We start from the raw sequence: 21709 nt of genomic DNA, 5'->3' as shown, positions 1-21709 counted from the left end.
TACAGTTTTTAAATGCCAAAATATGCTTTTCTTTTAAAATTAAGAACATTACTTGGCAGCTCCAAACTTTTAAATGGTCATGTGTGTCATTGAACATGCCCTGGGAAATTGATTGTGTGAAAGAGTGGAAACCCTGATCTTATCACTCAAAAGCATCCTGTCCCGCTGGCCCAGGCCAAAGCATTTAATCAAGCCATCATCCACCAATGATTGATTTACGTCTTGTTTTTATAAACTGTTTAAATAGGGTTGTAATGCATTGTGCGTTGTTTGAGCTATTTTTGGGCTAAAATCAGAAATAACACCAGAACAAGAAAAGAGTTTGTCTAAATACAATTTTATTTTAAAGCAAGGATTATCAATCCTGAGTGTAGGAATTTACACTGAACACAGATGAATCTCCTTTTTAAATCACCCAAATATACTTTTTTTTTTTTCACCGTTGTCATTGAAAACACTGTTTGAAATCACACTTTATTTTAATAGATTGTATGTTTTTGCTGATCTATCTGGTGAGTTTAATAACCTCTTCACTTACCATAAGGAGATGAAGCGTTTTGTGCTGTGAGGGATTTAATTAAACTGTTTAGGAACATAAATGTAGACAGACCTTTCGGTTTTCTTAACAGCTATAACCCTTTTCTGCTTGTTCTTTTTTTTTTAAGTGTTACCCTGTGTTGAACATTAGATAATAATGGTGTTTTATTTTACAGTATTTATCTATTATCTGCAGTATGCTTTGCACCTAAGACATCCAACAGAAATGAGTGGCTTTATTTACTAGATACATCACTGATGGATCAGCAGACGAAAAACAAACATTTATATGTGTAGCTGAGCAATTCAAACAGATTTGTGTACAAAGAGATGTATATAGATAATTAAGCACCATAAACGAGATACAGTACCTGCACTTGTTAAGTGTAAACAATTTGTGGGCTGGCATAGTAAAGGTTGTGGAACAGCTTTCAAAATTAAATCACTTCTCACCTGGCTGTGATAATTAACCAAAAGAGAGCAATCATTGTTTAAGGCTCATCATGGAAATAACCAAATGCACGTTATACCTCTTTTACAATTGAGCCACAATTCAGGTTTACACCACTGTAAAAAGGCAGTTTTTAAGACACTACAGTATAACAACTATAGGAATATACAGATCATTTACAATAAATAACACACTTATTAGGTGTCAGTCTCAAACTCCTATCCATGTCTCCAGCCTATCCATCCTAGGCCATGTAACCTTGGCATAATATTTCTGAGATGCATATTAAAACAGTAACATAATTAGATTGTAAACAAATACCCTTGAAATTAAAGCTGTGCATGTTTCACCCCAAAACTATTCTGTTATTCATCAGCGTATGCACAGTGGGTGATAAATAATAAATTATCGACCATCTAACTAGTTAATTATTTACTATGCTGCACAACTTTGGGAGCATAGTGTACATTCCTGAACAAGGTTTCCTGAAGATATAAATTAAGTAACTGCACATTTTGAAGAACACAACTTGCAAAATAAGTCCCAAGATAATCATTCAGAACAATATCACGGCCAAGCCAATTTTGCATGCCCTGGCGTCAGCTCCAAATTGATATGGACATTATCTATTTCTGAAATTCGTTTGGTGTACATAATGGCCAACATAGGCTTCTGGGGCTCATTTCGAGTCTTCTGTGTACGTGTCTGTGGAACTGGAAAGTCTTGATATTTGCATGAGTCTCTTCTGGCATCTGGGTTAGTGACACCACACATTTGAGGGTAGTGTCTGAAGCATTCAAAAGCATCCTTACACCTCCCACAGCTGTGATCATTTAGTGCTATCATCGGAGGCTGTGCACAGGAGTTGGGTGAAGGAACCTGTTTAGTCTGGATTGTGCCCAGTCTGATCCTGATCTCTGGTTTGGAGCAGCACTTTTCTGGGTCCTTGGTACATTGGCAGCCCCTGAGACACGTGTGGCACAGAACACCCAGGTCCCTCCACATCACCCTGCGGAAGTTTGGCCTCAGCATTAGGTAGATGATCGGGTTGTATATGGTGGAGGACTTGGCAAACATGGCTGGCACTGCAAATGCTACTGGAGGGATGTTCTCAACATATCCAAAGGCAGCCCACATGGACACCACAGCATATGGACTCCACGCCACAAAGAAACTGACACAGGCAGCAACACTTAGCTGGCAGGAAAGAGCACAGGTGAAAAAATGGAAGATGTGAGAAGAATAGGATTTTGCTCTGCAAGCCTTACTTTTTAATAAAATAATTGTATTATTGGGTATTATTTGGGTCACTTCATGGGATTTAGTGACAGTATCAAAAACACAGAATTCAACCATGGTTTTAAAAGGGAAAGATAAAATCTTGCTGACTGACTTTGGGTATTTATATTCACATCTACTTTTAGTTCCTTGTGTCTTGAATATTGCAACAACCTATTCCCCTGTCATAATCAGAAAAACACCTAGAAACTGCTAGTTACTGACGGCTACTGACTACAACCAGAACAAGAAGGTTCAACCACATAACACCTATTCTTGCGTCTCTACATGTGCTGGATTTATTGAACCATTTGATTGATCTGATGACCATTTATCAGCAAAGGCAGCAGTAGCTTCTATGTATCACAGTACAACCAGAGCACATTCCTGCTAATGAGAGGCATCACGGGAGGATCTATCGAGGTCACTGCCAATTTCTTCAACCTATGGAGTAGTGAGAAACTCTGCCAAAGACTCTCTTCTCTAAAGAGGTACTGTGATACTCCACTCCTGAAACTCAGCCCCTCCACTACCACGTTTCCTGCATGTTGTGTCATGATGGGTTGGGTTATAACCAAACACTGTTTCATATGTTTTAATAGTAGGTCACAGACTGGACGTGCAAAACTTCAGCACAGTTTGCTGGATTTGTCTATATCCTGCCTGTAGGTGAAGAATTATAAACAAACTTATGTTGTATTAGTCACCTCCTGTTGTGCCTATTCTTAGAACATGTTATTTCAAAGTTAGTAATGAATCCGTCTTTAATCAAGTAATCATTTGTGCTAATCAGACTTTCCTCTTACCTTAACAATAATTGTCTGGATACTGCTCATGTGTGTCTGCCTCGAAGCGTGCTGCTCCATAGTCTTGCGGGATGCATGCACTGTGACCAGAATACCTGTGTATGATGCTACAATAACGCAGCAGGGAAGGATGTAACAGAAGATGAACAATGCCACGGTGTAGGAGCGTGCAGTGGTGTGCTCATTGGACAGGCGCCAGTCAATGCAACAGGCTGTGCCATAAGGCTCTGGTCCATATTCCCCCCAGTGCACCAGCGGGGAGCAGGCAAATAACAGAGCATTGACCCAAGCACAGGCAATAAGCAGATGACCATGAACAGATTTAAACCTGTTTCCTGTAAAAAAAACAAAAAACAGATTAAGTTCATATTTTATTATTTCGGTAGTTGAGAGTGGTTTTTTACATTGTATTGATGCTACATAAAACTAGATGATGTAAATTAGTTAGTTTGATAAGCCTGGTTCTTTGAGTTGGACATAAGCAACACTCAGCATAAAGGGGAATTATACTGTGTTTCATCAGTGCAATGGACTACACATATGTACACAAATAGATTTTTTTTTTATCACAACAGTGTGACAGAGAAGTTCTTCTTCAAGTTTTGGCAGCTGTTGCAGGAAGTGGGCACGATTAGCAGGTTGATGACTGCATCTCTCAGTGGCTCACCGCTATTAATATCTGTGATGAAACGTTCTGCCTACCACGTACGTGAGGCATATGTGTGTATATGTGTAGAGTTTGAGGAGTCAGTGAAAATACCGATATAGAAACAAATTTATGATTGTCTGGTCTGGGTGCATCCTGATTATGCTGAGCACAAACAGTGGACACTGGGTGTCCTCCTGCATCTTCCATCACAAGTCTGATTCACTGAGGCTAAGAGGTATTTGCTGTGTTTAAAATCATTGTAATTCTCAAATGGTAAATGTCATCTTTTATAAAGCTTTTCAAAGAAAAGCTGAAATTCTACCCTTTAATCACATCTTGATGGTTTTATTTTTAATCCACTGTCGTGCTGTATAAAGGCAAAATAACAAAAACTGCCATTGTCCACATAGTGCTAGACCTAACTGTACATAGATGAGTCATTTTCAGCTAATTGTTTCAGTAAATTTGAACAAGATGAGATTCAGCAATGACACATGACAGCATATTTTGTCAATCTATCCTTTGTTGACCTTATCTGGGAAGACGCACTTCATTTAGGTCAAGTAAGTCCCATTGCATGGCATTACACATCACAAGTAATTCTTGTTGAGCACAACCCCTGGACCTGTCAGTGATTAAAGAAAAAGACACTTAGGAATTCATTTCACTGGGAAAAAAAAAAAAACTTACCATATAGTGGATAACATACTTTCACAAAGCACACCATGCTTAGCAGGGTTAGAGTGGTCAGACTGCAGATGCCAAACAACATGCCACAAAAGGCGTATATGGAGCACACTGTTTTCCCATACAGCCACCTGCGTGGGAGGGCAAGGGGGTGTGAGAAAAAGAAAAGAGGACGGTGCAAAGCAACGGCAGGCAGATCAATGAGAGGGAAGGTGAGAAAGAGGAGAGTAGCATGAGCATTACGCTCCATATCTGTGAACCCACAGTCAATTATATTGCTAACTAGCCACATAATAAAATATGTATGTTAGTGAGACTGATTTTAAAACAAAGCACTGAAGCTGTCATCATAGTAGCACATGTTTCACGTGAAAATACTCCTTTCTTCTTCTGCTTTTATTCTACCTGTGGTAGAAGCTTGAAGTTATTGCCATGGGGTAGAGCGACAGCGTCAGGCCCAAGTCACTGACAGCTAGGTTGATGATGAAGTACTCCGCAGGTTTCAGGAGATGCTTTTTCTTGTAGGAGATGTAGAGCAGCGTGCTGTTGCCAAACAGGGAACATATTCCTGCAATGAAAAGTGTCAGGGGATTGGTTTGGTCTACGACTCGTGTTACCTAATTAAAGCACTACTTAAACATTTCAAATGCCTATCTGATTTTTTTTCCTGATAATTGCTTCTATAAAGCCGTCAAGGCAAGCAGGTTACTGCTCCCAACCAATAAATAGTTAGTGCTATTTCCTAAAAAACAACAACTGTTTTTGCACTTTTGTTATTTTGCACAACAATAAAAAACATGGTAACATGTAGTGGGCTTTAGGGGTAGTAGTACTGTATAAACATGTTATGACAGCATTAGTATCTATCTGGCAGCTTCAGTGGCTCTGTGTGATGACTTACTTGTTCCTGAGGAAGAATGCACCTATGTGCAGATAGGGAATTGATACAGACTATATAGTAAATATAGGTAGAAGTGATAGTTATTTGTGAAAGCAGAATGCTAATCACGTGTTGTCAAGGCTTCACAGTGGGCTGTCTTGCTTCACGCTGTTACTCATTTCAGCTTGAGCTAAATGAGAAGAAAACTCATTGACATTAACCCCTTTTTAGGTCTGTTGAGGAATAAAAAAGACCGATAGATTTGTTATTCTGTAGGCATAACTCACCAAAAACAGAGTAGACCACAGCCACCGTTATATCAAGTGGAACAGGTATGTTGGAGTGGAATGCAATGTCTTCATCTAACATCCCCATCTGAAAACAGATCAGTTTTTCAGAACCAGTGTTAGAAATTGGCATTATTTTAGTGCTTAATGTTATCATTTTACTTCATACTACATCATTTACTTGAATAAAGTGTTAATGCGTTGAATAACCTCAATGTATTCAAAATTAGACAACAATGCTTTTATTTACTGAAAGCACTGCAGTGGTGGCTAGTGTTGAGGTACTCAAGATCAGTCTTGCTGTGATTGTAGTACTTCTAATGCAACCAATAGCTTGACTCATTTCTAATACTGGTAATGGCTGTCAAAAGTCCACTTCACTCTGATTAAGGGACAGAAGGGAAGCTGTGGCTGTCTGGAAGGACAGTAAAATGCTGTGCAATAAAATCTGGTTACATAAACCACAATGAGTGTGTTAAATTACCCTGTGTGAATATGGTACTGACTGTTTACAAATGGTTTTAATCTATTGAAGTACTATTAGTGAAAAGTTCACGAGGAAAAATAAACTTCTTGCATTTACATGCACTATAATAATCTACCATCTGTGTTTAGTTTGTGATGGTATTAAACTTTTCAATAACTAATACCTCCTTAAATGTAGACTAATACATGAACATGCTTTTAAGTTAGGGAGCAGTTTAACTTAAATGTGACTGACAGACATAAATCAATAAGTGATCACTGAACAAGGGAAATGCACTTCAAACACATCCTAATTTGTTGTTCATGTGGTTGGAGACATTACATCATTTCCAGTAGTTTGAATTCAAAGATTTCAAAAAGAAGAATAAAAATAATAATAGTTAATAATAGTGTACCACCAGTTTATGCACAAACACGCACCAAGGTATGTGGCACACCTTCAGTGAAGCATGCTCAGGAGTTCAGAAGCCATATTTTGCTTAGTGGCCTGTAAAGCACCTTTTTTTTTTTCTCAACACTTTAACTCACATGCTTGGTGCACAGGGGGTTTCTACAAAATCTCAGTGCGCTGAGAAAAATTTGCACAATTAGGAAAAAATAAACATGCATGTACCTTGTAATTATTTAAAGTACTGTAAAAACTACATCCGTGCGTAAAGACGCAAAACTCGCACATTAAAAAGATGCAATGGTCACTTGATAGGTAGAGTTTTGAAACCCTCCCGTAAACTGTCAGCGTAATGAGTTGGTTAATGTTGGGTTCAGGTGAAGATGAGGTGAAACGCACATCGAGGCTTCAGTAACATTCAACACTACTGACTGAGGAAGAGGAAGAAACAGTTTTCTACTTTCTGTCTACATTCATTTGAGTGACAGTGAATCCGATTTGACAAGACGTGGGAAATGAGACACGTGGTCAGCATCCTTTTTATCACTTTATCAGTTAACACATCTCAAAAACTACAAATCGAAATAATAAAACTATGCATTCAAATATGTCGCCGCATATTCCAGAGAAGCAAATCGGAAATCATTTCAAAGCGTCTTACCTCAGCGAATAAGTGTTGAATGTCCTAAATCCGAGTGTTTTAATAGCCCACTAAGAATGATCCATTGATGTTGCCAGTAGGTTTTCACTGCTGTTTAGACTCTGTCTCAAGTCTGAGATGTGGACTCATCTCCCAGCAGCATAAGAGTGGCACCAGAGAGAGAGCATCACTCCTACTGGACAACACTGAACGACCGTGTGAAGCTTGAGAGGCAGATCACACACAAACTGCTCAAAGCAAATCATTCAGAGTAACTGTGAATTTGAACGTGGTAATGGTGAAATAATTATTAAAATGCCCTCATGCCCAAAAATGAGTCTTTAATTTGCATTAGTGTCAATTTAGAAAACTCATATGAAGGTCTGATTCATAACTTGTTATTCTCAAGGGACACAATACAAACTGGTTTTGTAGTTTTATTTATAAAAGTAGAATGACATGGCAGAGCTTGAAAAATCAAATATCCCCTATCCCCAACTATTTATTAGTAAAGTGCTGATTGTTTTTGAAACCTCACATCACAAGGACAGTATGTGAAAAAAAATAAATAAATAAATAGAAAGTAAGTGAAGATGTGAAAAATATTTTAAAAGATATTTCTAGTAATTGAACACAGACACTTTCCTGTTCCTGCGCGGTATCTTCTTATTCCAGCACATCATCCCGCGTATCACACTACAGCATTTTGAAACCACTAGCCAAGGTTACTGTGCAGACTCTCAGCATCTCTGCCTCGGCATTGTTCACAGTGGATGTAGCTCACATAATTCCTTTCAACACAGACCTTCAATTTGTGAATGGTTCAGGGATACTAGCAACAATCAAAGTCAGTACCTTAACCCTCTTGTCATTGTTTGCTTTCAAATCCAATTTCCTGAAGTACAAATATCACATCGTATATGCTGAAATGTATAGAATTGTATAGAAACTTTCTTTTTTTTTTTTTTTAAAGGGGGGTTGGGGTGTTGCCATTTGTTCTGAACATGTGTCTAACTCCGGATGACATACTATGATATTTAATTTTTGGAGACCTTGCTTTCTCTACTGGAATTTAAATGGAAATTCTTTGAACTTCAACTTTGTTGAAATAACAGACGGTCGGAGGGGCCTTGGTGTGGAAATGGTCCATTTGAATGTTTATTGTTTCAGCTTTTTGGTGCTTTATAGACTGATGATCAATTTCAGGCCTATAAACATCCCTTTCAACGGTGCGAGTTTCCCATTGTGCTGCTTTTAAGTGCAGTATGATATTGCGTATCCCTCATGTAAACATAAATTAAATCAATCACAGGGGTGGCATGGTGTCACTTGAAATTTGGAATTTGTCTCAGAAAATGTAGAAAGGGAAACAATCCAGCTTGTCACACCTTGAAAGCAGGGCTGGCTTATCTTCAAAAGAATTGTATGTAGTGAAAATATTGCCTTGTATGCCATGCCTGCTTTCCTTTTGTGAATTCATGTCCACACACACACACACACACACACACACACTGACTAGCGCATTGAGCCAAAGCTTGAGATGAAAGCTGCATTCAAGGTGTAATGGTGTTGTCAGAAAATTAATTGTGATGGCCACAGAGGGTAGGGAGTAATGGCTGTCCTAGATAAGATAAACAGTTTGGACATCAAAGTGGTCCAGTGGGAATACAGAATGAGTATTTAATACATTTATTTATTTTTTTTTTTGCCTTGAAAGAAAAAGCTGTAGCTGCCTGTAGATAGCCACGAATATTTGGAGGATTGGTTAGAATATAAATCATCCCATTGCTGAAACATTTTTTTTGGTCACAATATGTGTCCACATTCAGTGGCTCTTTTTTATGTTTTTTATTAAACATTTAAATATATCACTTTTTTCTATAAATGGAGCACAAGCTCCCATATTGGTTCCCACATTTGTGCCATCGCATGTTTGTATTGTACCTACATAGTGACGTCAAATAATGGAGGTGCATTTGAGATTCTGCCGTATTTCTAGGTCAGCCTATTCCTCAGCTATGAACGTGACAAATGATTTCTGTTAAACCCTGCCGTTACATAGAATTGACATTCGACACACAAACATTTTCCACTTATAGGTAAAGTTGATTCAGCGCCTAAAGGTAAATGGGTTAAGTTGCAAGGTGAGTATATCATGACTCACATCATCTACAGACTTGTTAGGGGTTTTTTTCCAGTTCAGTAGAAGCAAAATGAGTTCACGCACAAAGTCTTAAGATACAGTTAGATAGATAGATGGTGCAATACATGGGTTGTAGCGTTTCAGCGCTGAAGTACGCCAGAATTTTGTTTAAACAATCTTGCAGGTGTTTCGATTAATACAACCTGGGGCTGGGAAGTCACAAGAAAAATATGGCCAGAGCCTGAACTGCATCAGTTCAGCTCCATTAGACCCATCTCCTCTGTTAGTCCAGTTGTTAAGTAATATAAAGCAGAGGGCACAAAATATCAATAACTAATCACAGAGGCTTAAAATATGACAAAGCCTAAAATATGACACCACCGAACCTCAGACACCACCCAAGGCTCGTATGGATGTGAGAGCTGCGTTGGTTTGTTCCTGCTTTGTCCTAGTTCCACTGTAATCAAGCACACAGTGAATAAAACTGAGGTACTGGTCGCCGGCCCAGCCCAGAAAGACACCAGTTCAGTTTGCCGAATGAACAGCACCTCGTTCCTCAGAGCCTGAAGAATGTTGGTGTCACATTTAATCCTGGTCTATGTTTTTAATAACACGTTAATGACGCCACCAAGACTGCCCTCTTTCACCTCCCTTCCAGTCAAAGTGCTAAAATTAGACCTTCCCTTTCCACGGCAGATGCTAATTCACACCTTTGTGTCAATATTTACTGTACGGTTTTAAGGTCGGGGTGAGCTAGTGCAAAAACTTTACATATGGTCTAGAAGTCAGAATCACTACATCACTATAACAAACTTTTATTCCATGTACACGAACATACAGGATGTGGCCTGCTCCCCTCCTGCTCTCTGTCTCTCTTTCTCTCTCTTGCGTAATCTGTCCTTGATGGAGGGGAGGTCATGTTGACCAGCTCCAACCTGCTGGCAGCACCTGGAAGTCATTGCAAAACCCCCCAGTCATCGTCTTCATCTGTAGCCTTTTTCTCTCTCTGCTCTTCACTCGCTACAATTGGTTAAGTCAGATGGCCTCCCACCCTGTTTTAACCTGGTTCTTTTAGTCTTGTTCCTCTCCACGGTCACATAGTGATTACTTAAGAGGAATTTACTGTTTGTTTGTTTTCACTATAATCCTGCAGACCTTCATATAATAGGTGTATTTATTATTATATTATCTTTGTCGTGCTATAAATAATATTGAGTTAAAATGGAAACGTTCATTGGAGCTTTCTAGACAGAACCACACAGCAAGAGATAACCCTTCAGTGATTAATTAAAATCTAAACTTTTACAAAATTCACACGATGGATCATCAGTTTTATGAGATTTGATGTGTTTTTGATTGGCCTAGATTAAAAACAAAACAAAAAAAAACGATGCCTTCTTCTCATTATGTGCATCTTTAGATTGGGAAAGCCACTGCCACCTGCAGGACAATATGGATATAACACACATCTAATGCACACAGTGAGCCTCATTCACTACATATTCTCCAGAGGAAATGTCTTCTTAAAACCCACTAATATGGTTTCAGGACGATACCGACATAAATCAATGTTTTTGTACAAAATCCAGGTGAACTCACTGACGCACATTTCAGTGCTGGCATGTTGCATTTTTTCTTTAGTTGTATATTATAGAAATTAAATTACTATAATATTTTGATAATTAATAACATTTTAAAATAACTTTTTGTGAAATTAATAAACACTACTCTACACTAGTACTTCAGTTCATCATGAAGCATAATGTTCCCAACTCCCTCAGCCAACGCAGGGTCCTGACCCACTCCTGGCACCGAGCATCACACCCGCTAACGCTGAAAGTCTGTACCAGAAAGCGATTTAGTCCTCAGATTTGACATCAGAGATGATGCTGCCCAATGACAAATACACAGTGTTGCTGATGGAAGTGGGGTCCAATCTGCAAGTGGCAAAGAGATTTACAACAGAAGCAGGTTAGGGTTGTTACAGCTCTGATGCTGCTCAGGTATTCTATTTCTATGTGAATATCAACTGAGGGTATATGTGATGCAGTGTCCATATACAATCAAACTAAAGCGCACAAAGGCAAAGCTGCAGCTGAAAAAAAACAAGAAACAAACGCAGCACTCAAGTGGCACGTGTGTCCTTTGATCACAGTCTCACGTCACACGCTTGTATTCAGTTTTGTGTAAGATTGTAGATTTTCATGTAGAGAAGTGGTGATTGCATAAATATCTTTTGTGGAGAATCTGCAGCTGATTAAATGTGAAGTAATGGGTTTGTCATTGGTGTACAAGCCAGTACAACAAAGACCTCATTTGCAGTGTTATTACAGTGGTTACAGTAAAACTTTCAGTGTCCTGTTGGTGTAAATGTATTCTGGCCAGTGTGTGTTGTTGGCTCTAGTTTCTTGCCACTTTAAGTATATGACAAATTATGATAATTAGTTGAGTTATCAGTATTTTAATATGAGCAGTTTTACTAGTATTCTACTGGTGATAAATAATGCTGCTCAGGCCACATTAAACTGTGATAATATGATGATGTGATTTGATAATTTGTCTCAGTGGAATCTATTTGGGTCTTGGCTGAACTGCACAATTAACTTTTACTGATCATTGGTAGGTTTAAAGATGCAGGTTGAAGATAGGCATTTCTACTGTTATTGCACTAAAACCTTGAGTGGGCCCACTGAATCGTGTCATAATAAAAAATAAATAAGATTTTTCAAGGTTACAACACCTGATGTCCTTGTCGGTGTAGGCAGTTGTCAATAGGCTTCTGTTACTTCAAGTGTTGGTTTGACTGGGGTCAGTACAGTGATGAAGGTGACTGATGCCGTCATTAAGGCTTCTCAGGATCATGAGGATGAGATTTATTCTTTGCAAAAGCAGTGGCAGCAGGAAGTGCTTCTGTGCATATGCTGCAAGAAGAAACAGAAATTAATAGGATGTAATAAGAGTTGTCACAGTCTGTGGCTGCTGAAACACTGGGCAGAGCACACTGACGTGATGACAGATGAGTCCAGTTGTCTAAAGTTTCTTTTCTAAAATTCCCTGAATGAAGCACAGCTATTATGAGGCCTGGGGCATTGTTATTTGTGACAAGGATAAACTTTGACCTGTAATGATCTCTGAGCTGCTTTTATACACTCTGAGAACAAAACAGGATTTCCCACATAGACCAGGAGACGGTATTTTTCTTTTTATTTAATGCAAAGCAGCGTTGAAACAGAGCCTTGGGGAAATGTATTGATCTATTCAATGGATCAGTAGTAGTTGGATAAAGGAAATATAAAGTGTCACAGTTGCTCCTGAATGTACAGGAATACACAGTACTAAAAGAAAGACAGAAAAACCCACAAATACAAAACAAAGTGAAAATAAATAAAAATTTAATTTATGGTTCAGCAAACGTTTTTTATAAAACAAACTTATGGACTGGCCGGGAGAAAAGAGATGATACCGCTAGAAAAGGTGATAATTTGACCTGTAATTAGCATCACAGGTGTCCTCATACTTGTTACCAAAGAAGTGTATTTCAATATCAGTAAGCATGCATTGCTAATCTCTAAGTGTGTAAAACTCTATCAGTGGGCAGGAGAGTGAATTGAAGTTGTTGAGTAACTCAGACACTTTACACTTTACACCTCTGCCAATTATTGACTGTGGATCACGTGTTGTTTATTCTATTCCTTGCATGAACCTCTCTCTAATTTCTACTTTTAAGGTGTCCATCAGAGTTCGGCACCTGTCACTTACTTTCTTAGGACATGGCAGGAACGCGATCAGGTGCACTGGTTCTTCACATCGTATGTCTCCTGTGTGGAGCTGCCCTTTGCATGGTGAGACAAATGGTATAATTTGCTAAGACATGATTTTATAATGAGTACATTTGCAAATCAATAACATGTACACATAATTCTCTTTTGTTTAGCCCACTGCAAAGATATTAGGTAAGTGATATCTTTATTTTTTTCAAGACAGACTTCACTGTTGATGAACAGTTTCATATTCAATTTCCTCTCATTCATTGTCACAGACTACGATGTGGACGGTGGACTGGACCTTGATATTTTTGACATTAACGAGGGTATGCAAAAAGATGCACTTTGTTTTCCCATGTGTCGAAAATTATAATTCAGCAACCGCTGTGAACCAATTTTCTTTGTGCTTGTTCCTCCACAGACGCAGGATTGAATCTAGTAGAGGGGGATATTGTGCTTGATGAGGTGTGTTAATTAAGCTGCTTTTAATTTTCACTAGCACGGTTGAATGTTGTGGAGACAGCTTGTACTTATCATGTTCCTCCTGTCTTTCTTATTGTTGTTATTAACTGTCACAGAGGCAAACTCGAAACTCCTTAATAGGGGACGAGTACAGGTGGCCAAGGACAATCCCATACTTCATGGAAGAGGACTTAGGTAAGGATGCCTTTTAGTAAGAGGAAAATAATTATACACGGAAGATTGTAAAATCTATGTAAATTCACCCGGACTTTTTCCATAAGTATTTTGTAATATTTTGTTTGAGTAATTGTTGAGCTGTATCAATGTATGTGCTCAACTATATTAGTCTAGTTATAAGCATGGGGGTGGAACTAAGGCACTTCTAAAAAGTGCAGAATTCAATTTTAAAAAATGTATTTACAGTTCCATTTTGTCATGTTACAGTTACTAATTACCTTCACATAAAATGTTTACAACATGTTTTTACAATATTTAAAATGAAAAACGTTTTGAATTTGCTGTTTTCTTTATGTACACATGCAACAGTGGGGTTTCTGGCAACAATAAAAACAAGCATTAAACAAGCAGAGGCGCATTAAATTAGCCGTCATGATCTCAAAAATCAATCCACAATCCATAGTGTGGAGCTGCTTTCAAACATGTTCACCACTGGGTGTATGTTGTGTGCATGATATTTAGCATTTTGCAGCCGACACAGTGCGTCAGGCCTGAGCCTCATACAAGGAGACATAATATCAAACTTTAGCAATTAATTAATTAACCTATTCTATAAATTATAAAGTTACAGAACATGATGGTTATCAAGATCATTTCATCTTTAACTGTAGCTCAATTTATTTATTATGTTTTCTGCAGAGATTAATGCAAAAGGTGTGATTTTGAAGGCCTTTGAACAGTATCGGCTCAAGACCTGCATTGACTTTAAGCCATGGAACGGGGAAGCAAACTACATATCCATATTCAAAGGGGGCGGGTAAGTCAGGAAGAACTTTTATTATTTTATTGCCTGCTTAGATGGCAATACAAGGATTAATACATTACATAGCTAATACCGCTTATTATTGTTACAACAAACGTGTATTCTTTTTTTCTCCTAAAGCTGTTTCTCCTCTGTGGGAAACCAGCACGTTGGGAAACAGAGGTTGTCAATAGGGACAAACTGTGACCGCATCGCCACCATTGAGCATGAGTTCCTTCATGCCCTGGGTTTCTGGCACGAGCAATCCAGAGCAGACCGTGATGATTACGTCAAAATCATGTGGGACTACATCTCAGAGGGTACTGAACCAGTCAATACTACTGACTTGCATGTGTGTATTCACAGTTTTGTCAAATTGAGGCATGTAAAAAAGCTTTGGCACATTAGATTTTAAAATTAGATTTACCTGCTGATTTCAAGTTGTTTGTTATGTAGGATGTGAAGGACGGCACACCATGTGCCATTTGATTTGTGTTGTGTGATAAGCATGTGCATTCAGCAACACAAGCAATATGCATTATCAACACACCAAGGAATATGACACTGTATATCTTGGATGCACTGAACTATGCTCATCAAGCTGTTGATGAATCAAATTTAAGCACAGGTGATATTTGGGTGCCACCTGTACCACAGAAGGAGCCTGTGATTAAAGTGCAGAGTACTTTGATATGTCAGTAATCTTATCTCAAGGCTTTCAACGTGTCAGCTGTTGAAAAACAACAGAGATCCTATTAAGGGAATTTGGCAAAAGGATTAAGACACTGTGATAATGAATGACACTGAATTGACAACAAGGTTTGTGTCTGATCCACAGGTAAAGAGCACAACTTCAACACCTACAATGACACCACCTCCAGCTCTTTGGGCGTACCCTATGACTACGGCTCCATGATGCACTACAGTAAAACTGCCTTTAGCAATGGTACCGAGCCCACCATTGTCACTAAGATCCCTGCTTTCAGTAATGTCATCGGCCAGCGCATGGAGTTCAGTGACAGTGACCTGCTCAAGCTGCACCGCCTCTACAACTGCAGTAAGAGTCATCAACCAACTCGCTTTAGTCTGTGATGGAAGTGTTAAGTGTTGTGCTATGTAAAGGTTATTAATACATTTGCATTTACGTTTAGCTATTTGGCAGACCCCTTTATCCAAAGTGACTTACAAGTACATAGCAAGCAAATATCTATGCTTGCTTAATAAAGGTGATATCATCAGTGAATTAGATAACATATCTATACTTAGTTAATAGCAGTTTAAATTCCTGAGCTTTTATATGTGTGTTTGTAAAATGTCCTCTAGCCCAGGCCTCCACCTTCCTGGACTCATGCGACTTTGAACGTGAGAACATTTGTGGTATGATCCAAGGACAAGGGGATAAGGCCGACTGGGTGAGAGTTGCCCAAGCTCCTGGAGGGCCCAGCACAGACTACTCCAACATGGGCAAATGCACTGGTGAGAATTATTTTGCAGGAAACAGCAAAACACAAGATGCATTTACAGTTAGTCACTCACATTACACTACACTTTTGCATCTTGTCTTAAAACAACACTTACATTCCTGCATGTATGTTGTAGTTTTTGTTCTTACTTTCAAACTTAGCAAATCTGAGCCACTTCAGATCAGTCTGCATTACTCATGTTCTTGTTTTTGTATGAAATTCTGTTGTTGCATTTTCATGGACAGTGTTTCCTTCTTGAGCTGCAGTGTGCAGATAGTAATACTTGAAAACAATCTCCCAGGATTTATTGGATTACATTCCACATATTAAACATGTATCCTCTTCCACTTTATCCTCAAAGTGTGTTTATAAGTTTAGATGTTGACAGTATTAATCCAGTGACATTTCAATCTTTAGGCTCAGGGTATTTCATGCACTTTGACACCGGCACAACGAGCATTGGGGACACGGCTCTGCTTGAGAGCAGGCTCCTCTACCCCAAAAGAGGTTACCAGTGTCTGGAGTTCTTCTACTATAACAGTGCTGGCCCCAACGACACTCTGAAGATCTACGTCCGAGAGTATGACAAAGCCAACCCCGATGGAAAACTGCGCTTTATAAAAACCATAGATGGTGAACAAATACTAAATTACATTACTGCTCAATATTAGTAAAAATACAATAAACATATGTTGGTGAAATGTACAATATTCAGTTTTACCTCCTTTGCTGTCCTAGGAGCCCCTCAGGAGCTGTGGCAACTGCACCACGTGAGTCTAGACGTCAAAACAAAGTTCCGCGTTGTCTTTCAAGGTACTAAGGAGGGCTCTGGACCCTCGATTGGGGGGCTTTCCCTGGATGACATCAACCTTTCTGAGACCACCTGCCCCGAGTTTATCTGGCGCGTGAAGAACTTCAGTCATGTCATGGACAACACCCCGACAAACACACCTATCTTCAGTCCCCCTTTCACCTCAAAGGAGGGTTACAACTTCCAAATGGCGCTATACCCCAGTGGTAAGGAAGGCTACCCCAGTGAACTGTCGGCCTTTGCTCATCTGGTGGCTCGGGAAGGGGACACCGGACAGAAATGGCCATGCCCCTGGAAACAGATAACCATGATGCTGATGGACCAGCACCCACACATCCAAAAGCGCATGTCCAACCAGCGCAGCGTCACCACTGACCCCAACATGTTGTCAGAGGGTGCAGTTCTACTCCCTGTTAAATTACTTATTCCCAACATTGAAACAAATCATGAAAATACAGTTTTTACTTTAATTCTATGTTTCGTTAACAGACACATTTTTCTGGGATGATCCTCGTAAGGTGGGCATTGAGGTCACAGATTCAGATGGGTCCAAGTATTTCAGAGGGCCAGGCGCTGGCACTGCAGTGTATCTCACCCACCTCAGAACCAAAAGCAGGGATTTTATAAAGGGAGGAGATGCCATCTTTCTCCTCACAATGGAGGGTAAGAACATTATATTACAAATTCACTGGATTTTAAGAAATATTCAGTGTACAAAAATACATAAAATAAATATTTTGGAGAGAAAACCACCAACTCATTTACATCATCATCTTTGACCCGATATACTGTACACTCTGAAACTCTATCCTTCATACATTATATCATTTGCTCCTCTACTTGATCCCATCGCCTCTCCTCAGATGTGTCTCATCTGACTATAAGCCAGCCCGACCCTTCCACAACCATTCAACCTGTCACCTCTGCACCTGCTGATGTCTGCCTCAACGTGCAGTGTCTGAATGATGGAGTCTGTGTGGAGGATGAAGGGAAGGCTGCTTGCAGGTTAGTGCTTTTGTTCAATGCACTCACTAAACTGTGGATGCAACAACCTGAGAGCAATTAACTGAGCAATCCCAATGTTCACAGCTCTCTGTGCAATTTTATTCTTAAATGATTAGCTGGCCAATTTTAGAAATACTTTTATTTGCTCTCTTACCAAGATTAAGATGATTCCACTGATCATTTCTGTATGAAAAATAGTAATATGGATAGTAGATGGTTTGTTTAGTTGGTAATTATTTACTTTAATGCCCCCTTATTTTGCATGTTTAAGCAGTATATAAACACGCATTTAACTGCATTAAACTCTAATTAGTTAAAAGCAGACTTAAGGTTTATTGATGTTTCAACAATGTACAGCTGGATTTTTTTTTTTTTTTTTTACTATAATTGTTGCAAGCAATACACATTAATCAACACTTAATTATATATAATCTGTAACTGCTTTATTTGATTTGAACAATTTATTGTTTTACTGCGGCTTAAATGGAGGATTACTGGAGTGAAGTGTCACACAGCCTAAAACTGTCCAATCCAACCCTTCCAGTTTTACTCTATGATGGGCTATTTCTAGGGCCAGTTATGCAGTAGCTGTTAACTTTGGACAGAGCAAGGTTAGTTATTTATTTCTGACTGACATCAGTCCTCTCATCTATGTAACTATTGGCAAAAACATGAATAACTGTAGTTCCCAAAATGCCTACTTTAAGAATGTATTGAAATGCCGGAGGTGCTTGTTCAGTGGCAGTGGAAGAAATCTGTTTTATGAGAGCTAGGACTATCTCGCAGTCTGATGTTTCCTCTCTGCCTTCCAGGTGTGTGGTAGGTGATGACTGGTGGTACTACGGGGACAGCTGTCAGTACAAGGGCTCTGTCATGGATTATACTACCCTTGCACTTGCTTCTTCTCTTTCTGTACTGGGAGTAATGCTTGTGATTACAGCAGCGAGTGTCATCTGTGTGAAAAAGAAGTATAAGAGACGCGGCAAGGAGAACAATGTTGTCATGTCAAACATTTGTGCCATTGAGAAAACATAGTGGCAGACACTGGAGTAGTGTAACTTAATGAGCACAAGAAAACAGTAAAAAATAATAAATAAATAAAAATACAAGGCTGATTTTATATATAATAAATAAATAAAGATATTATGACATTGCCCCCTTGTGGTCATTCAATGCAAAAACACTAAAGCAAGAGAAAACTGTATTATTGTGTTAAATATTTGGGAATTATGTTGTATATATAAATGTCTTAATATCGCTAATAAAAAAGCTTATATTAAAAAAAAAACATTTTAAAGTGTCTGATATTTATTAAAAACAACTCCCAGACAGCATGAATTATATTCCCAAATTTAAAATTTATTATACCAAAGCCAGGAACATGTGTGTGTCTCTTTTCCATGTGGATATAGTTGTTTGTATTACTGAACTTGACACAATCATGCCGGTGGTAACAGTTAACTGTAGGAGGGAGGGTGGACTAATATCACCTGCGAGTGTCCGTGTATGTTTGTTTGTGTGTATGTATGCATGTGTGCATGCAAGGATCTGTCTTTTAGTGTTCATTAGATACAGTGATGACTACGGAACATCACAATCAAACAACGTGGAGCGAACCATTGCAACTGTGTGTAGTTATATTGCATGGAATGTTGGGTTGTCCGATCTGCAATTGCACATATACAGTACATCTGTGTGTGTGTGTGTGTGTGTGTGAGTGTGTGTGTGTGGGTCTACAATGTAAAGTAAAAGCGGGACACCTCCATAACGGAAAACTCTTGGTGAACCACACTTCCTCCCCACTACTAAAACCTTTACCGACATACAGGTACGCAGTTCCTTTAAAAGAATCAGTATACAACATTTCTCTTATTTACAATCATTGGAAAAAAAAAATCACCATTTCTCTTAGAGAAGATTAGTAAAAGTGACTGAGTCACCATAAAGAGTATGCAACTCCTAGGAGTTAGTATTTCAAATTTCTACAAAAAAAATTCTATGCCACTTTACAGGCCAAGAGCCATGATTTACTGAAGAAATACAGTATTTTAAGTGCCCTATCTACAACAGTTAAGTGTGGTATTACTGGTGTACCATTCGACATAGTTCACTGATAATAAAAAGATTATGTGTCTGTTTTTAAAAAGTTCTTTCAGCAACTTCACTGCTTTCACATTAAAAGATATGTTTTTTTTTTTTACAAAACAAAGAAACAAACAAACCATGGAATTATTATCCATATTAACAAGTGTTGTGATGAGCTAATGCTATTGCAAAGAGACTAGTGTTGATTACATACTCAGCTGGTTGTCTAATGTAAAAACAATGTTCCAAAGTTTTGTGAAAGGGCACAACCACGGACACTAGGAGGTGTGTCCACAGGCTTTCCAAAAGGGTTGAGTTTCATTAAAGGGCTCATTTGCTTGTTTTTATTCTATCAGCTGCTTGGGTAAAAACAGGTGGAACAGGTTACAGTGCATGGTTCTCTAAGGATGAGAGCTAGATGGCTGTTAAGAAAAAGCTGGATGAAACTTTTTCATGTGCATTTTACAGCCACTCGAGGAACGTCATTTGTGTCCAAGAAAAATAATCAATACGTTAGTTAGATTTAAAGTTCTGTGCATGCTGCCGCGGGGGGGAGGGAGATGATGCTGTAGTTGTAGTTCAGAGAGGGGTGTCGTAGTAGTCCATGGGCTGATCGCTCCCACCTGGTTTCTGCTGTTTCTGCTGATGTTGCTTCATGATTTCCTTCACCTCCTCCTCCAGCTCAGGGGGGATGATGAACTGATCATCTGGATCAGGCTGGGCTGGAGCTGTAAAATAACCCCCGGATTTCTTAGAGGGAGCATCAGCAGCCACTTCAATGAGGTTGTGACTCTTTTCCTGACGTGCCACAGACCCATTTACCCTCCTTTTGCCTGCCAATTTTCCTCCATCCCCACCTCCTGCTCTGATTCCCTGCCATGAATCCTCCCTCTCAAAGCCATTCTCGGTCTCTCCAAGGCTCATGTCGACCCCTTCCTCCAGGGGCTCTGGTGTGCACGGCGGCGGAGGAGGTGGGGGAAGAGTTAGTAGGGTGCGCTCCTGGCTTGAAGGTGTAGGTAATGATGTTTGGGGTGATGAGGAGGAGAACTCTGTTTTGAGGCAGTGTATATCCGCCTCTACTTCGACACGGCTCCCGTTAGAGAAAACACCAGCGATGGGCTCCTCATCCTCACTGTCAAGCCCATTATCAGACAGGGCACTGGAGAAAGTGGCACAAGACAGCTGCCTCTGGAAAGAGCCTGCTAAGCAGGCAGGATGGAGGGCACAGCAGCTGCGGGTTGAGGGCAGCTCTGTGGCTGGGAACAAGTATTGGCAGGGCTGGTTGGTTGTGTGGGCCTGCTGGTGCTGCAAGGACAGTGAGTGGACCTGATGGTGCAGATAGAGATGAGTATGGTGGGACTGCTCATGCAGCAGCACCAAGGAGCTCTGTGGTGGCTCGTCAGATGAGGCTGTGGAGCCCACCTCACTGCTCATTTCACTGGTACTGATTTCACTGCTGATTTCGCTGCAGGAGGAAGGGGGTACAGGAAGAGAGCCGTCTGAGGGCCGCTCTTTCATGGCAGAGGATGATGGGGGATATGGGCCCAAGCCGGGACTAGGAGGTGGCTGAGGAGGCTCGGAACAGCAGCAGGAGCAGCAGTCTTCGCTCACACTAAGCTGGACCACAACAGCACTGAGGCTGTCAGTGCAGCCGTAGCCTTGTGCCAGCGTGCACAGCTTCTTAGCAGCAGCTAGGCCATCGGGGACATTTCGAACAGCTTCAACTGCCTCGGTTGGAGACACAACATCCCACAGGCCCCGGCTACCCAGAATAAAGAACTCATCCTGAGGGGTAAGGGTGACTGTCTGCACATGGGGGCAAGGGATGACGGATGGGTAAAGGAAGGAGTAGCCCATGATTCGCGTAGAATCGGTTACGCCATTCACCTTGTTGTCCTGTGGAAAAGA

The 21709-nt window shown here is 39.8% G+C and overlaps 3 protein-coding genes across 3 annotated transcripts in view; 1 reads left to right on the top strand and 2 right to left on the bottom strand.

Moving 5' to 3' along the window:
- Nucleotides 1–1555: 1555 nt before the first annotated feature.
- opn7a (opsin 7, group member a) lies at nucleotides 1556–5663 on the bottom strand. The gene is made up of 5 exons (XM_026375108.1): nucleotides 5576–5663; nucleotides 4814–4976; nucleotides 4412–4539; nucleotides 3073–3407; nucleotides 1556–2185 (listed from the first exon to the last, which is right to left on the bottom strand). Exons 1-5 carry the CDS (start codon nucleotides 5661–5663, stop codon nucleotides 1556–1558), a joined length of 1344 nt encoding a protein of 447 aa, XP_026230893.1.
- A 7272-nt stretch (nucleotides 5664–12935) lies between these two features.
- Nucleotides 12936–19612, top strand: si:ch73-40a17.3 (meprin A subunit beta). The gene is made up of 14 exons (XM_026374132.2): nucleotides 12936–13074; nucleotides 13167–13185; nucleotides 13272–13322; nucleotides 13418–13461; nucleotides 13575–13653; nucleotides 14335–14452; nucleotides 14579–14757; nucleotides 15276–15494; nucleotides 15761–15913; nucleotides 16318–16533; nucleotides 16639–17106; nucleotides 17201–17374; nucleotides 17575–17716; nucleotides 18529–19612. The coding sequence occupies exons 1-14, from the start codon at nucleotides 13003–13005 to the stop codon at nucleotides 18749–18751; spliced, it is 2157 nt and encodes a 718-aa protein (XP_026229917.1). The 5' UTR covers nucleotides 12936–13002; the 3' UTR covers nucleotides 18752–19612.
- Nucleotides 19075–21709, bottom strand: part of phlpp1 (PH domain and leucine rich repeat protein phosphatase 1) — a 35521-nt gene continuing 32886 nt past the window's right edge. The window contains exon 17 of the mRNA XM_026374131.2: nucleotides 19075–21697. Within this exon, the coding sequence (XP_026229916.1) occupies nucleotides 20381–21697 (1317 nt within the window). The 3' untranslated portion in view covers nucleotides 19075–20380. The remainder of the gene's footprint in view (nucleotides 21698–21709) is intronic.

This window comes from Anabas testudineus, chromosome 17, assembly GCF_900324465.2.
Source record: "Anabas testudineus chromosome 17, fAnaTes1.2, whole genome shotgun sequence".
Lineage (NCBI taxonomy): Eukaryota > Metazoa > Chordata > Actinopteri > Anabantiformes > Anabantidae > Anabas > Anabas testudineus.
The sequence above is the reverse complement of the archived record's forward strand: the minus strand, read 5'-3'. Positions and strand labels throughout refer to the sequence as shown.

Bases quoted from the DNA above. Each gene is read 5' to 3' on its own strand.
- opn7a (XM_026375108.1), bottom strand. From the start codon at position 5,663: ATGGGGATGTTAGATGAAGACATTGCATTCCACTCCAACATACCTGTT. The intron at 4,977-5,575 runs GTGAGTTATGCC...TTTTCATTGCAG, and splicing joins TGTGGTCTACTCTGTTTTTG to GAATATGTTCCCTGTTTGGC. The intron at 2,186-3,072 runs GTAAGAGGAAAG...CTTTCCTGCCAG, and splicing joins TCCAGACAATTATTGTTAAG to CTAAGTGTTGCTGCCTGTGT.
- si:ch73-40a17.3 (XM_026374132.2), top strand. From the start codon at position 13,003: ATGGCAGGAACGCGATCAGGTGCACTGGTTCTTCACATCGTATGTCTC. The intron at 13,323-13,417 runs GTATGCAAAAAG...GTTCCTCCACAG, and splicing joins TATTTTTGACATTAACGAGG to ACGCAGGATTGAATCTAGTA. The intron at 14,453-14,578 runs GTAAGTCAGGAA...TTTCTCCTAAAG, and splicing joins TCCATATTCAAAGGGGGCGG to CTGTTTCTCCTCTGTGGGAA.